The sequence below is a fragment of the Berghia stephanieae genome, chromosome 1 (genome assembly GCF_034508935.2).
Source record: "Berghia stephanieae isolate SIO BIC M18660-M18661 chromosome 1, UCSD_Bste_1.3, whole genome shotgun sequence".
NCBI lineage: Eukaryota > Metazoa > Mollusca > Gastropoda > Nudibranchia > Aeolidiidae > Berghia > Berghia stephanieae.
In genome coordinates, this window is record NC_088360.1 from 145030428 (window position 1) to 145048435 (window position 18008).

At 35.6% G+C, this 18008-nt stretch overlaps 1 protein-coding gene across 1 annotated transcript in view; it reads right to left on the minus strand.

Annotated features, from left to right (window-relative positions):
- Positions 1-263: 263 nt before the first annotated feature.
- Positions 264-18008, minus strand: part of LOC144963417 (calmodulin-like) — a 33932-nt gene continuing 16187 nt past the window's right edge. Inside the window, exons 2-5 of the mRNA XM_078897421.1 lie at positions 17422-17452; positions 10436-10579; positions 7033-7275; positions 264-4050 (exon numbers count right to left, since the gene is read on the minus strand). Coding sequence (XP_078753547.1) covers positions 4022-4050; positions 7033-7275; positions 10436-10579; positions 17422-17452 — 447 coding nt within the window. The 3' untranslated portion in view covers positions 264-4021. The remainder of the gene's footprint in view (positions 4051-7032; positions 7276-10435; positions 10580-17421; positions 17453-18008) is intronic.

The window sequence follows — 18008 nt, forward strand, 5'->3', positions numbered from 1 at the left end:
GTAGCGATTGTTACAGTTACAGCATTGTTGTACTGTGACCTGGAGGTCCCAGGTTCGATCCCTGCTTCAGGGACTTATGCTTTTTTTTTTTTTCAGAAAGATTATTGATCCCCAATTTTTTTTTTGGACAACATGGGTGATCCCTGTTGACATAAGACTTTAGTTTGATGGATTATCTCTATTTCTTCATGGAATGTCTGGGCGATGGCTCAGACTTAACTTTTTTTTTTTTTTTTGAAATAGAAAAACAAGTCCAATCAATGTTATAAATTGGCTACAAAAGGTAGCTTTTATTTCCGTTTCAAGTAATATTATTATATGAGTAAAAATCCAACATGATATTCGTTGATATTAATAATACCGAAAAGGATAAAAGTTGTCATGTGGATCATGCAGGGACATGTTGACAAAAAACATTAAATCCATTGATTGGTACAGGCTCTAGTCACGAGAGATATGTGTGTGTGTGTGTGTGTGTGTGTGTGTGTGTGTGTGTGTGTGAGAGAGAGAGAGAGAGAGAGAGAGAGAGGTGTTAATAAGGAGGACACTAACAGTTTTCCAACCGATACTTATTTCTTATCAGGTGATGCAAGCAGCCATAGTCGGAAACTGATAAAAGTACAGGATGCCACTCCCTAAATGTTTGACCGCAATTTTTTTTTTCCTCCTTGACGCCACTCCTTAAATGTTTGACTGTGTTCTTGTATTTTTCCTTCTTTGACGTCATTCCTTAAACGTTTGCATTTTTTTTCTTCTTCTTTGGTTATAGCCAATCAATCAAGATGTAGTGTATTTCACAAAATAAACATTCTGACTAAACAGCTCATGTAGTAATAGAGGAATTTTCTATCTTTGACTGCAGCAATTTATTTCTATATGAAAGATTGAGAAATATTTAAAGTGTTTTTAAGCGCACTGCCTGAGCTCTATGTACAAGTGTTCATGTAATTTATTTTGTTTTATGAAAATTTCTCGCCACAAAAGAAAGGAAAAAAAAAATGTTGTTGGACAATATTATACTCTAGCATGTAAAATGATGGTGTTGTAGGATGATAGAATGAATTGAAATGTGTTAATTATTGTTACCTTAAATGTGTTAAATTTCAAAGCCTTTTCTTGCATTTTTGCATGCATAACGGACTGTGAATACTTTAAAAAAGTTATTTTAAAGTCATTTACACATGCAGACACACACACACACATATTCACAAATACGCACAATTTAGTTTTGCACTTGAAACTTGCAGAGTTGCAGTCTATGTATGCGAGATTCAAATTCAAACATTCATAATTCAGAAATAACGCTTCAATCGTTAATCACTCTTAATTCTCATTGCGAAAATAAATTATGAATTATGAGGAAGAACGGAAGAATGAAATATGAAATTATAAAAACAGCTTGCAACCACAACGAAAGGAGAACAGGCATAAATTGATAGCCTTCGTAAACCTTATAGTCTAATACTTCCCAAAAATTACATCACTATGGGTGCAAGAGTGCCGGCTACAGCTGGCCTGCTGGCCGATTGGATTACCGAAAAAAACGTCGCCTGCTTTTTGCGATTTGGATTTGATTGATTTTTTTTTTTTTTTTTTTTTTTTTGGTTTAGGTCCCAACAATCAGGTCGGGTCCGTCCATATGATTAAGCGAAACTTAAGTCCGTGAATCTTGCAGGCTTTTTCAGATTATATGTCTGGTCATAAGTAGACTTGCAGGCTTTTTGAGGTCCAGTTGCTTGCACTCATCACCATACACGGTGCGTTCACCAAAAGAGAGTCAAACGTGATGTGTCTTTAGCAGCGGCCAAGGTAATATCGAACATTTTCAATTGATCCCATAAAGAAATCCCACGATTCCATTCCTTTTTGGGGGGGGGGGGGGGGGGGGGGGGGGTGTACATCACCGCCTATTGATGCTATGCATGTAGGTAGTATGATACTCACAACACCTGCCAACCAGATGTAATGTACCAACACACAAAACTATGTGTAACCGTAAACGTTTATTGATTGATATAGTTGTGACAACTAATCAGACAACAGGCTGTATAAAAACAATAACTAAGAGTTAAGTGACATCAACTTCATTCCTTCTATACAAAGGATAAAGTTGACATTATTCCGTTCTTTGTCATTGTTTGTAGTAGCCAGAGAGGAGAAAAGTTTTAAACTAAATTATCTCTTATTGGTTATAGCTATAGCTATATATTCAATATTTTCCATAGATTTTGTGTATCGGTTTTGCATTTTTTAATTAGAAAGCAGAATTGGTGAGTATTTTACTTAACAGCATACCATCAACTGTGAGGAACTTTATGGGAAGTGCGTATCTATCGGTCCATAGTTTACAAAAGCTATTCTTAAACCCAATGAATATAGTAGCAACAAACCACAAATATAACAGAATTTACTAGCTATTTGGCCATTTCAGACAATACTGCTGCACATTGCAAACAACACGTATTAAAAATTATGGCCAGATAACTCGTCCTTCAAATATTGATTGATTAAAATGACCCCCATCTTGACAAAAAACTCTCAAACCTGGGACTTCCGCAGAGGCCCCAGTTTAAAGAGTATTTTGGTCAAGATGGGGGTCATTTTAATTGATCAATATTTTAAGGACGAGTTTTTGGTCAAATTTTTAAATACATGTTTCTTTTTACAGGGTACAACGGAATGACAACATAACATTTGTTTAGCAATAAATCAGTGGGCCTTAAATCATAAAACGTCTATTAAAAATTGGTGAAAGGAATATGGATGGAGGGGATGGGGTAGAGATGTAGCAATAGAATACAGAGATAAATATTATAAGAAAGTGCCTGGTTCATCTGTTACTTTTCTTAACTTAAAAAAAAAGTGACTCGTCTCACATCGGTATTAATGTGGTCATGAAGGATTGTTTTAATAGCGAAATATTTAATTAATACCATTTTTAGGTGAAGGGTCACAACAGGGAGTGTGCATGTGACCCTAAAGATGAATTTATCCTGTCGTTAATTAAAGGCCATTATTAACAAGTTAACTGCCGTACTCTGGAAAGACATGTATTTAAAAATTTGGCCAGAAAATAAACTCATCTTTAAAATATTGATTGATTTGAAGGACGAGTTTTCTGGTCAAATTTTTAAATACGTGATTTTCCAGGACACGGCAGTTAACTTATTAATAATCACAGGATAAATAAAGTTATGGAATTCAGTCTTCATCATAAGAATATATTTCAAAACATTGTAATAATAATATTAATATTAATATTAGACAAACGATGTAAGATTCATTAAAAAAAATCTAGAACCAGCTGATTTCAATCTCAATTTCAATTTCAAGCCATTTGTCTTAAAGCAAGCAAGTCTGTCAGCCTGGGTTGGACTGCCGTACACAAACAAAATACAATTATTTTTTTTCAGTGTGGCCAGAAAACCTTTACTCTAAATATCGATCAAGTAAAATTAACAAGAGTCTTCTGTAACCCAAAACTCCAAAGAACTTTCAGGTTTAATTAAGAAGTCTCAGGTTTGAGATTGACGATTTGGGGGGTCATCTTAATCAATTGATAAAAGAAGTCCTTCCGAGTCATTTAGGCCATGGAGCTGGAGTTTATAACGTTTTTAATAGCTTGCTACCCCTTGTCTAAGGCAAAGTACTTTCTGCCAAATCTAATAGATCAAACTACCCAATCACTGCTGGGTATACAGGGGGGCTGAAAAAAATCTTGTAATTGTAATCTCGATCCCTTTGCTTGTGAAGTGAGTGCTCTATCAACTGAGCTACCGTGACTCTCAATTGATTGATGATAGTTGAAAAAATAAAAATGTCAGGCCAAAATGTTGATAAAAATGGTTTGTTTGAGTAGATCAGTAGAGGCAATGTGTGGTTGTTGTTGTTGTAAGGTCTGTATTAACCCAGGCACCCAAGGAAGATATGGCGATGATCATGAATAGATGGTGGTGGTGGTGGTAGATGTGGTGGTGGATGTGGTAGATCGATGGAATCATTTACAATGTTGAAACAGTCTTTACTTGGATGTCATCATCTTTACAAATTCTGTGGGATAAAATAACGGATATCTATTATAGGTATGGTGCGAAAAAAAAACAGATGTGTATTGAACACTATTGTTCATTATTGAACGCGCGACTTATTGGCGTAGGAATATGTGGAAAACATAAGAAAAAGGCTATTTATTATTAGAGATGAAAAAAGTAATGAAGCAATTTGGTTCAGTGTCAAAGCATTAGCAACACAGCTATCTTTTATCTCAGAGGAATTCATAATATTCAGATGAGCACAAACTACAAAAAACACCCCAATAAAAGACAAAATCAAAAAAAAAAAAAAAATCCCCCCCCCCCCCCAAAAAAAAAAGAATCCCCCCCCCCCCCCCCCAAAAAAATAAAGCAAACAAAAAACTAAACAAAACATTCGTTGAAAATCTTTCTGATATTGTTTGTGTCTGTATTTTTTCCATTTTTTTGATAAGTTCTGGTATTATCGAAAACATAAAAGTGAAAATATGGAAAGTTTAATTTACGACTTCGATGATATCAGTTGTACCAATTTGAAATAGTCCTACAATTCTTATCAGATAAACTATACCATTCACACAGCACAAAATTGAAGGTAAAGATGTCTGGTATTGAGGCAATGCATTTGATGTAGCTGATCTCAGCCCCTTTATCTTTAAAGTACGACCTCGGATATTAGATTTAAACTCATGTCCTATTGTTGTTGGTGGTTAAGGGATAAGGAAGAGTCACATTTTGAAAAAAAGCCAAGCGATGTTCAGCGAAGTAAGTGACAGGGAAGGGTAGGTGGTTGGGGGGGGGGGGGGGGGGTGACAGTGATTTCAAAACTCTGGCATAGGCGTTGTGATCTTGAATAATGTGCTTCGTATTTATTGTCACACTTGACTCAGTTGTCAACAAATATCCAGCAATTGTGGGACGTTAGAACAGGAGTGCTGATACAAATAAAGACGAATAACAGGCGACTTGTAGTGAAGGATTTAGACATTTTGGTTCATTTGTATGGCCTTCTTGGGGAATAAATGAAACGTTATTAACCCGATTGTACATACACCCATATATACGTACTTTCCGCCAGATCCAACCACCTAACCACCGCTGGGTGACAGGAGAGATATTTTGGGGGGGGGGGGGGGGGGGGGGGGGGGGTCTCGACTGCAACCGGGATTGATCTAGCTCCCTTTACTTTACTTGTGATGTGAGTGCTCTACCAACTGAGCTATCGGGACTGATTCCTTTAATTGAAGGCATTTGTTCTAATTAGAAATGTGAAAGTAAAAGCTTAGCATTGAATTTCAAGCTATAAGTCTATCCAACATACTACCGTTTGTAATATATGTGTCTTGTGCGGGTACATGGTCTAGTAGTATGACACTCGCCCTCGGACCTGAGGGTTATGTTCGAGTCCTGTCCAGAGTGGTGCATAGTTCAGTCCTTGAAAAAGGCTCTTTACTCACATTCTCTCTCTGCGATCAGGCATAAAATGAGTATCTGGTCATTAACAACAGTAACAGCGTTGTCTCTGTCGAAAAAAAAAAGTACTATCGCCAAATCGACGTCATGTCTGACGTATTAAGTGCTGTTGTTGGCTTGGGACCCCCTATAAAACTTGTTGAGTATGTTCAATGGATATTGCGCTATATAAATGCACCTTTTTTATCTGTGTGGTGATATGTTAAAGTATGAAACAGAACATAGTTGTGTCACAATGATCCTCGACTATGTCACTTTGTCCCAATGGGCTCAGGTAACACTATATTCTATTTAACCAATCAAGCATGCCCATCGTCCTGAAGGTAATCAATCTCGCTCGATATTCATTGGAATTGAAGTATTAATAAAAATATATCTTGCAAGGCATTATGTACATAAAGTACATAATATAACAACCACACTGAATAAATTGCAATCGTTGTTCATTGAAACTTGGAACAATCTTGCATGTTTACTTGGCTAGATCAGGTTGCATCCTGTATTTGGAAAACAAACCCCCCCCCCCTCAAAACACCTCCACGCAAAAAAAAAAAAAACCCACACAAAAACATCCAAAAGAAAATTGCAAATTGCAATAAAAATAGGGGGAAGAATTGAAAAAAACAAACAAAAACCTCAACCCCCCCCCCAAAAAAAAAAAAACCCAACAAAAAACAAAAGAAAACAAAAATAAACAACAAACCTAAAAAAAAAAAAAAAAAAAAAAAAAAAAAACAAATTAAAAATCGAAACTACCAATCCAAACCAAAATGAATAAATCATAAGAAACAAACAAACAAACAAATAAATAAACCCAAAGCCGAAACAAAAAATTCGACTCCATCCCCATAAAAAAAAACAAAAAACACAACCTATTACCCCACCCCCACCATCCCCCACTCCCCTCCCCAATTAAAAACAACAAAATAAAAAGCCAATTACACACCAAGCCCTTACTTTTCGAACCGCAAGGCAATTTAGGCTTTAACATCGAATCTGTTGGACAGCTCAGTACAGGAGGAGATAAAGATCGTGATTAACGCGTTCATGAAATAAAAATTTGGTCCCATTTAAATTTGGGGTGTATGAGGTGGGTTGGGGCTGGCGGGGGAGGGGAATAAATGAAGTCATGTGAAACGTATTAAGCTATTGAATTCGTGTAATTAGGCTATATGAATGTTAATAGTGTTGTATCTGATTGAACTGAAGACAAATGCCACCAGGACGGTTAAGTTTGTAAAATAGATATGTAAAGAAAATAACACACTTAAAAACGCACATTGAGCATTATTTTTAAAAACTATTGAATGCTGCCGTTCGACGTGATAATTCATCGCGCACGAAAAAGCGCGGCCATTAAAAGAAAGGACAGAAGCAATGCAATGTATCGCATTGACGCAACTTCCGCATCAAAACTACCTTGACTTATTGAGGAGTTTATGATCTTCAGACGTGCGTGCAAATAGACGCTCTTTGAACATCACCTTGTTGTATAAATCAAATAAATCTATTGCAACTGTCCACCTACCATCATAATCAACTTGTCCATCTCCATCAACGTCAGCTTCTCTAATCATCTCATCAACCTCCTCATCTGTCAACTTTTCTCCCAAGTTGGTCATCACGTGACGCAATTCAGCGGCAGAAATGAAACCGTTGCCGTCTTTGTCGAAGACTCGGAATGCTTCGCGGATTTCTTCTTCACTGTCCGTTTCCTTCATTTTTCTGGCCATCATGGTTAGGAATTCTGGGAAATCGATGGTTCCGTTTCCTGACATTTTTTTTTTGGAAAAATAAAAAATATGAATTTGGTCAATTTAGAGCTCAAACAGACAAGGCTGCTTTCTTGATACATAGATTCGGAACACAAAAGAATAGGGTTCAACCTTCGTGACGTCACTTCCTTCGTAATGGAGCATAGTAACTGGTTCTAAACTATCGGAACAGCGCCCTTATGAAGTACTTCTCCGACGAACATATAAGTATATCCAGAGTAGAAAATCGTTATAAATCTGATCATGTTTTGACTTTTATACATTCTGATCACATGACATGTGAAAAACTTCTAGCCAGCATGAAGAATAAAGAGTACCGTTGTTCTATGTTTAGAACCAAGCTGCTGGTTGCTGGGCGGACGTGACGTCAGACTATTGAATCCTATTAATGCCGACCGGTAAAGAACGTAAATTTTATATTTTACTTCTAAAAATAAAATTGGAGGCAGTCTGCGGTATTTAATTATTTGCATATATTTACTGTGAGTTTAAAGTTTATCTAACAACATGCAGGTGTTACCTTTAAGAAGATGCATAAGCTTCATTATTCATGGGTCTTTAATTTCCGCTATTTCGAGGCTTTCCTCTATTTCAAGTCCTCTGCTATTTTCTTCAGCTTGCGCTCCAGGCCCCCAATAGTATTCTATACATCTTCAAAAATCATTGTAAACAGTCAGCTAGCAAGGTACTTATCCACGTTTATTAGTTTTTAACCCTTCCTTACCAGCCATTTTCAGAATTTTTCCGAAAACTTCTCACCGACCCAACACAAAAACAGACATTTCTTACTCAAACAGAAAAGCAGCAAGCACATTCTATACATAATATTGTTCGACAATACGAACCCTATTACATAATGTCAAGTTTTTCTAGATATAATGGCAAAAAGAAATGAAATCTGGATGAGAAAAGTGACGGTTGCATCGTAACAAAAGTTACGGTTTTCCAGTATGTGGTAAGGAGAGGGTTAAAACAATTTTTTTCCTGTAGTTTGATTTGTATGTTAATAATTCTATATTTTACTAGTATTGTTATGAATTGGGGGGATGGGGGGGGGGGGGGGGGGGGGGGGGGGGGAAAGGGCTATTGCTCCACGTTATTTATGAGTAAATAAGCGTGGGCAGAAGCCGCCAATTGTCCTTTTTTATGATTTGAAACCTATGATTATAAAATTCAGCATTATATAATGAAACTTTCAGACACTTTAATCATTGATAAAACGTCATCACGTCAGAGAGAGAGAGAGAGAGAGAGAGAGAGAGAGAGAGAGAGAGAGAGAGAGAGAGAGAGAGAGAGAGAGAGAGAGAGAGAGAGAGAGAGAGAGACAGAGAGAGAGAGAGAAAGAGAGAGAGAGAAAGAGAGAGAGATTGAGAGAGAGAGAGAGAGAGAGAGACAGAGAGAGAGAGAGAAAGAGAGAGAGAGAAAGAGAGAGAGATTGAGAGAGAGAGAGAGAGAGAGAGAGAGAAAGAGAGAGAGAGAGAGAGAGAGAGAGAGAGAGAGAGAGAGAGAGAGAGAGAGAGAAGAGAGAGAGAGATGAGAGAGATGAGAGAGAGAGAGAGAGAGAGAGAGAGAGAGAGAGAGAGAGAGAGAGAGAGAGAGAGAGAGAGACAGCAGTGAATCGACTATATCCATTTGTTAAAATTGAACAGTTTTTCCACTTCTTCACCGAGGCGCTAATAATCTACATAGAGCTATCAATACAAGTGTAAAACATATCGCAAGTGTTTCATTCAAGTTAGTTTTCTTGCAGAGCTTGGCATTTCTCATTTGCACCTTAACGAAGGCATTCAAACCTCTCATAATAACTATAAAGCCTCTAATTTCTAGGTGCACTATCTGAATAGGAAAAATATTTCATAACCAAAAAAAAAAAAAAAAAGCCCTCACAAAATGTATGATTTCCAAAGATACAGGACCAATACATACACAAATAAATAATAAAATAAATAAATAAAATAAAAGGTATAATGCACAATGTAGGCATAGGTGCACACGTTAATAATAACGTTTATTTGTATAGAGCCCAATCCCGTTGACAAAACAGCTCTAGGCGCACAAAATTGTAAAGCATCATATAAAGATTTGTGTACACACGCACACACATTATAATACAAGGGCAGCGCGCACACGCATAACCGCGTCAGCAGGCCAGGTAACCAATCATGGGACTGGTTTCACATTGTTATAATGGCTATATATATATATATATATATATATATATATATATATTATATATATATATATATATTGAATCGTGTTTGATACAAATATGGTACGAAAAGTGCTCGACATGTAGTAATGGAGCGAATTATTATATATATATATATATATATATATATATATATATATATATATATAAATTATAAAAACCAAAACCATGAAATGATAAAGCTCAACTTTTTGATAAAAGGAGCTATTTATAAAACATTTCACGTATAATTTTGATCAACTTTTACAATATTGTTTCAAGCGTCAGCTCTGATCTCACTTCCTGATGAGAGCTAACGCTTGAAACAATATTGTAGGAGTTGATCAAAATTATACTTGAAATGTTATATATAAGTATATAAATGGTTTGAGACTACATGATAAACTACACATATTGTAGGTGTGATGACCAAACACAATCATAGGCTTGATTTCACGTTGTTTTAATGGACAATATATTATTGTTGGTTGGAGAATATTTACAACAATGAGCCCCAACAATTTGGATTATCAGACCTGGAAATAATTACACGTCGGTTTGAAAGTATTTCCATTACAACAATAAGCCCATAACGATTTGGGCTTTTAGAGCTCTAAAAGACGATTTTAAGCAAATTTGTTGAGTGTGTTTTTCGACATCCTATGTATTGCTTTTATGACTCATATTAAATACTTTTAAGAATAAGATCGTACATTGTAAAAGTATGCCACTTTTAATTTCTTTCAAAAACTGAAAAAAGTAAACAGAAAAACAATTATTTACATCCAATTTCGTCTTAATGTTTTTTTTTTTTTCAAGCTTCAAATTAATATCATTTAATTATATGGACTTAATAAATCAATCGAAGTAGAAGTTCAGTAGCTGAATTTCATTCTTTGTATATCTTATATTTCATAGATATGATACGTTCTCCTTTTCTCATACACAACCCGACAACTAGAACTTACCGTCAGCGTCGACTTCGTTAATCATGTCCTGGAGTTCAGCCTCTGTAGGGTTTTGTCCCAGAGATCTCATGACGGTTCCCAACTCTTTGGTGGTGATGGTGCCGTCGCCATCTTTGTCGAAAAGGCTGAAAGCCTCTTTGAATTCTGAATAAGAGGAATAAACGCAACATAATATAGACAACTTAGTATTTCCATGAACCATGAGTAGGGAATGGAACAATTTGCCAGATAAATAGTGACAGCAACAAGTATTGAAGAATTCCTGGCTGTGCTGAGCACATATATTATCACATGGCAAAGCGCCTGTCGCCAGCATCTCAGCGGTGTCTACCCAACGAAGAAGAAGAAGAAGAAGAAGAAGAAGAAGAAGAAGAAGAAGAAGAAGAAGAAGAAGAAGAAGAAGAAGAAGAAGAAGAAGAAGAAGAAGAAGCCTTAAAATATATGGTCGTGGGAAGACTTCCTGAGATGGACCTATGCAACGTATCTCAAGACGCTTTATCAGCAGGTCAATCGGGTATTATATTAAAATGAACAAGGCGAAGAAAATGGAGTTTAAAGGAAGGACATCACAACACCATTTTTGACCGATGCAATCGGGAATCATATTGACCCCAGAGCCGAAAGTCCAAATCTACGAGGTCAATAAGTTACCATTTTGGTTCAAAAGTCGTGTTATAAAACATTACTCTCATATTATATTATAAGACATTTTTCTTCTTCTTGTTCTTCTTGTTCTTCTTGTTGTTGTTCTTCTTCTTCTTCTTCTTCTTCTTCTTCTTCTTCTTCTTCTTCTTCTTCTTCTTCTTCTTCTTCTTTCAGCTTATCCTTTTTGCAGGGTTACCATAATGACTGCCATATCTCCATGCATCTCGGTTCAGAGCGTCATCTTTCTCCAGCCCAGTTTTTTCATATCGTCCTTTACCCTCTCCAACCATCTAGTCTTTGGGCGTTCCTTTTTCCTCTTTCCCGCTAATTATTATAATAATATAAGTAAATCTAAGAGTACAAAATTGTAAAATTGAATGGAATATAACACCATGAATTATAATGGTTAATTTTCATAGCTTGTTGTTGTCACTATTTATTCTGGCAGATTGTCCCATTAATCGGTTAGATATAACTGGGGGGGGGGGGGGGGGGGGGGCGAAATGGCCGAGTGGTTAAGGCATTACACTGTGATCCGGAAGGTCCCGAGTTCGAGCCCCGCTTCAGATACTTTCGTTTTTTTTTTATTCCTTGGGCAAGAATATTAACCCCCCCCTCCCCATCTGCTCACTTGGACAACAGTGTTGATTCCTGTTGATATCAGACATCCTGTTTGATGGATTATCTATATTCCTTCATGGAATGCCTAGGCAACGGAATCTTATGGCGACTCAAACTTGTAAAAGGTACCGTCAACCTGGGTTACTTAGGCCATCCGGGGTTACTTAGGCCACTTAGTAGAATAAAAAAAGGTTGCTTTTAAAAAAGTTAAATTCATGAGAGCTTATTAGATCTATTGGGTTCTCATCATTTAAAAGATAAAAGCTACATGTAATTTATCTTTTAAAATAAGCAATCTTGTTTTCAGTAAGTGGCCTAAGTAACCCCGGGTGGCCTAAGTAGCCCCAGTTGGCGGTAAGTTTAATTTTCAGTTTTAAAAAAAGAAAAGAAAATTGTCTTGGTTTGGCCATGTTTTTTTTTTTTGCCATGGGTCACAACTGGCAAAAACCAAGGTGCATTGGTGTTGGAGGGAGGCAGAAGGAGAGGACGGCAGACAAAATGCTGGATGGACAATGTAAAGGAATGGACAAGGATGGACAGCCCAGCATTAATGAGGAAAGTTGTGGACATATCTGGATGGATGGAGGACCCTTACTGTAGAATCATCTGTCGACTCTCATGTCTCCTCTACGACCACCTCGGTAGGAGAATACGCTTCAACAGTCGTGACGTCACTTCCCCCGTAATGACGAATGGTAACTTAGTAACTGGCTCTAAACTATCGGAACAATGGCGGACGCCCTTATGAAATATTTCTCCAACGAGCATAGAAGTGTATCAAGAGGAGAAAAACATTATAAATCTCTTCATGTTTTGACTTTTACACATTCTGATCACAAGATATATGAAAAGTTCTAGCCAGCATGAAGAATAAAAGTACCGATTTTCTTTGTTTAGAACCAAGATGTCGCCGTTGCTGGGCGACGTGACATCAGATTATTGAATCCAATTAGCTGAGCATCTAGTTGAACGGTGTGTTGTGACGTAGCTTCCGGGCGGGTTTGCGACAGTGCACGAATGCGGTAAAGAATTTAAAGAATTTACGGATTGGGTCGATAGTAGTAGTGTGATGAGCACCATTAGAAGCTGCTGCTGAGATGAGGTATAGTAGTGTGATTAGCACCATAAGAAGCTGCTGCTGAGGTGAGGAGAGGTTAAACCATCTACAGTAGTTCATTCAGTCCGCCGTTAAACTGTTTTTAAAAGATTGGTCATATAATGTTCTATGGGTTTAGTTTCTTCGCGAAGCTGTGATACACAGGGATGGTAAAAAGTACAAGACGCGTCTCCCTTCGATCTAGTGTTAGGTCGGGGTGACCCAAACACTGGGAATAGATTTTATATCAATATCATGTTAAAAATAATTATTAGTTGGGGTGTCATAAATGCTTCTTCTTCTTCTTCTCCTTCTTCTTCTTCTTCTTCTTCTTCTTCTTCTTCTTCTTCTTCTTCTTCTTCTTCTTCTTCTTCTTCTTCTTCTTCTTCTTATTCTTCTTCTTCTTTTTCTTCTTCTTCTTTTTCTTCTTCTTCTTCTTCCTATCATCATCATCGTCATCAGCATTATTATTATTATTATTATTATTATTATTATTATTATTATTATTATTATTATTATTATTATTATTACTATTATCACTACTATTACGTGTTGTTATCATTATTGTCATTATTGTCGCTATTACCACTGTTGTATTATTACTGGCATAATTTTTAACCATTACCATTAGAACCACCGTCATGTTTTGGTGGTCTTATTTAGCATTCCCCCCCCCCCCCCCCTCATTTATCCTCTTTCCTAGTTGTTTACCATCGATAAGAAAACAAAAATAATATTGGCCAAAGTCGACGTATACTTACTTTCAGATCTGATAACCCAACTTGCTATTGTCTTATCATTGTTGTCATGGAAACACCACAACAAACCAACGCAAAAGACTGTCCAGTCATCACAACAATGTTAAATCAAGCTCAAAATTTTTGCGTCCGGTTTTTCAAAATTGCTAATATTATTATGTGCACGTCGTCGAAAGTCTAAAAATATATAAATATGTTAATTAAAATATTGAAATTGTTTTCATGATCCGACCGACGTTTCCTGCCGGTGTCATGTCCAGGTCGAGATAAATCATCAGCAGATGGTCGAGAAGCAGAATTCAAAATTGAAATGGCCAGATGTAAAACGTTTTGTTTATCACACTATCAGAAATCAGAGACAAAAATATTCTCTCCACTAAAATGAAACCGATAAATTAACCCATGTCTCATAATTTTAACATTAGCGTTTATATAGCGCAATATTCATTAAACGCGCTCAAGGCGCTTTACAATGGGTCCTTAGCCAACAGCAACTCTTAACGTGTAGGACGAGACATGACGCCTGTTTGGCGATATATCATAAATTTTTTTCCGACAGAGACCAAGAGCGATAGAATAGGGTGTTTTTTAGAGAGAAAAAATATATTGCCCGCTTCTACGCCATCTGCTGTTTCTTTCCAATAATATTTAAGTTGATATCGAAATAAAGCCGACTAACGTGTCTAACGCGAAAACGGACCAGCAAACGTGTCCAATTACTGCCTTTGTCCACCCCAAACCAATGTCAAATCGCCGCAGGTGGACGTATTGATTTGACCAGCGTTATGTTTAATAGAGTTTTATCCTTTTTCTATCCTAGAATATTAATGATAAATTGTTCGAATTTGCTCTACTGTAATATGCCGTATAATGTCGACCTTCATTGTGAAGATTTTGACTTAACCCTCTCATAACCAACTAAGGGGATAATCGTCACATTCGTTAAGATCGACGTATACACATATGCAGGTCTGACACCCGAACGTAAATATAGGCCTAGTTTAACATTGTTGCAATGGACAATATTGTGCGTCATTTTTTTTTTTTAGATTTCCATTACAACAATGAGCCCATAATGAATTGGGTTATCAGACCTGAAAAATAAGTGCACGTCGGTTACGATACAACCTACATTTTTCTAATTCGTATTTCTCTTGTATCTACATCACACACAATTTGAAGAATATTTTTTGTTACAGTTATCTATAAGAACTTATTGATGTCTTGTTGATAGAGGGCGATTTTGCTGAACAAAATTTATAACATGTAGACTACTTTTTCCTTTTGAGTTACAAGTTAGAGTTTAAAAAATCAATTTTATGTTGTGTAGATTATGACGTTTAATTATGACGTTTTAGGGTAAATCCGAAAATAAGTCGGCGACGGGAGAGTTACTGTATTAAATCGTTGTGAACTCTTTGCTTAAAATTGCATTCATTAGATTCACAAAATCATTAGAATAGCAGAACTCAAAACAAAAAATTGACCTTTTAAAAAAAAATATAGCGCAATATCGCTAAACGTGCTTAAAGCGCTTTACTAGGGATTCCTGAACAACAGCAGCACTTAACATTTAGGACGGGACATGACGCCTGTTAGGCGATAGTACAATTTTTCGGACAGTGACAACACTGTTAACTGCCAGGTACTCATTTTACACTAGAGTACGATGAGAAAATGTGAGTAAAGACATTTTCCAAGGACTCAACTATGCACCGAGTGACACTCCAACCCAGGACCTTCCGATCCGAAAGCGAGTGTCAAACCACTAGACCACATAGCCGGCCAAACTCGTAACAGATCACAAAATGACATCGGTTATTTTCAATACAGTAGAATCCCGATAAAGGCAACACAGCCGAATCAGAAAGATTGGTTGACTTTAAGCAAGGGTGACTTCATCCATCATCAATGGAATATATTTAGATGTAAACCTGGGATCAACAAAAGTAGTCCTTCAGAGCCACGAGGCCCATGCAGTCGGAGTTTATCCCGCTTTCTATAGCGTGAAACGGACAATAACAATTGCTTACTACCCTTTGGATAGGACGGTAGTCTATCACAAAGTACTTTTCGACAGATCTAACAGACCCAGGTAACCAATCACCGCTGGGTGGACAGGGGGATCAGAAAAAAAATCTCGAATGCACCCGGGATCGACCTCGGTCCCTTTGCGTGTGAAGCGAGTGCTCTAACAACTGAGCTATCGGCACCCCGGACCAACAAAGTTATTGACTTTAAGCAGAAGTTGACTTTAAGGGTGTTGCCTCTATGCAGATTCGACTGTTATGCATTTTTAGCTCATTATCCATAGCTTTGTGCGTCTTGTCCATGTCGATGTATTACCGTTTTGAGACTTGGGCACAATAAATAGAGAGGACCCCCCCCCCTTCCCAACCCTTCCCAGTGATTTGATACATGCATAATGGCCATTGATGTCGATCGTAGATCAGGAACACATTGATTGAATGTGTAAAATGATGGCCATTGATGTGTCGATCGGACATCAGGAACACATTGATTGAATGTGTAAAATGATGGCCATTGATGTCGATCGTACATCAGGAACACATTGATTGAATGTGTAAAACGATAGGGAGAACTGTGCGTTATCCTTTCATCGGGACGAGCTGTGTTTGTGCGGCTTTCTGTTTTCTTGTTTAAGTTATGAGCGTTTGAAGTTTCAACGAAAGGCGCTAAAGAAATGGGATTGTTTTTATTAACTTTTATCATCATCATCATCATCATCATCATCATCATCATCATCATCATCATCATCATCATCATCATCATCATCATCTTCATCATCATCATTATTATTATCATCATCATCATCATCATCATCATCATCATCATCATCATCATCATCATCATCATCATCATCATCATCATATTATTATTATTATTATTATTATTATTATTATTATTATTATTATTATTATTATTATTATTATTATTATTATTATTATTATTATTATTATTATTATTATTATTATTATTATTATTATTATTATTATTATTATTATTATTATTATTATGATGATGTTATTATTATTATTATCATTATTATTATTATATTATTATTATTATTATTATATTATTATTTATTATTATTATTATTATTATATTATTATTATTATTATTATTATTATTATTATTATTATTATTATTATTATTATTATTATCATTATTATTATATTATATATTATTATTATTATTATATTATTATTATTATTATATTATTATATATTATTATTATTATATTATTATTTATTATTATTATTATTATTTATTATTATTATTATTATTATTATTATTATATTATTATTATTATTATTATTATTATATTATTATTATTATTATTATTATTATTATTATTATTATTATTATTATATTATTATTATTATTATTATTATTATATATTATTATTATATATTTATTATTATTATTATTATTATATTATTATTATTATTATTATATATTATTTATCATCATCATCATATATTTATTATTATTATTATTATTATTATTATTATTATTATTATTATTATTATTATTATTATTATCATCATCATCATCATCATCATTATTGTTGTTGTAGGTATTATCATTACTATCATTATTACCACGGCACTCGATTTCCGACCGTTAAGTCCCCTGCTGTAGGCGATTGGACAGGGCTCTTTACTCACATTGCCTCACTACACTCGGGTATAAATGAGTACCTTACAGGAGACAGTCCTGGTTCTGTCTCTGTAGAAAAATAACTGTAAAAGCGCATTGGAGGCGTCATGCCTCGTCCTAAACTAAATAAATAAATGAATCAGACACTTAAAGGATGACCATGACAATGGAGACTCACGTACCAGCGATCTGTTCCTCTGTCAGTTGTTCTGCCTGAAATAAGAATAATGAAAAAAAAAAGAAATTGAACAATACGTTATAAAATAAAGTCAAAGGACAGACGTTTCATTAGCCTGTCCAATCTTCAGATAATATATTGAGTCGGCTAACTGCCGTACTCTGGAAAGACGCGTATTTAAAAATTAGGCCAGAAATCGATCGATTTAAATGACATTCGTCTTGGCAAAAAACTCTCAAACCTGGGACTTCGCGTGGGGCTTCCAACAAGTCCCAGGCTTGAGAGGCCGACAATTGCAGCAATAATCGTTTACTCTCTCATATGTGATTATGTCAACAACAAAAAAAAAACAAACAAGAAAAAACAAAACAAACAAGACAAACAAGAACCAAAAAAAAACAAGAAAAAAATATTTAAAAAATACCAAAAAAAACAACAAAAAAACAAAAAAAACCCAACTAAAAACAACCGGCACGAGTTTAGTGATGAATGAATGAATGAATGAATGAATGAATGAATGAAAATATGAATAAATAAATGAGAGAACGAACTTTGGAAAAAAATGAAAGAATGAGTGGTTAAATGAATGAA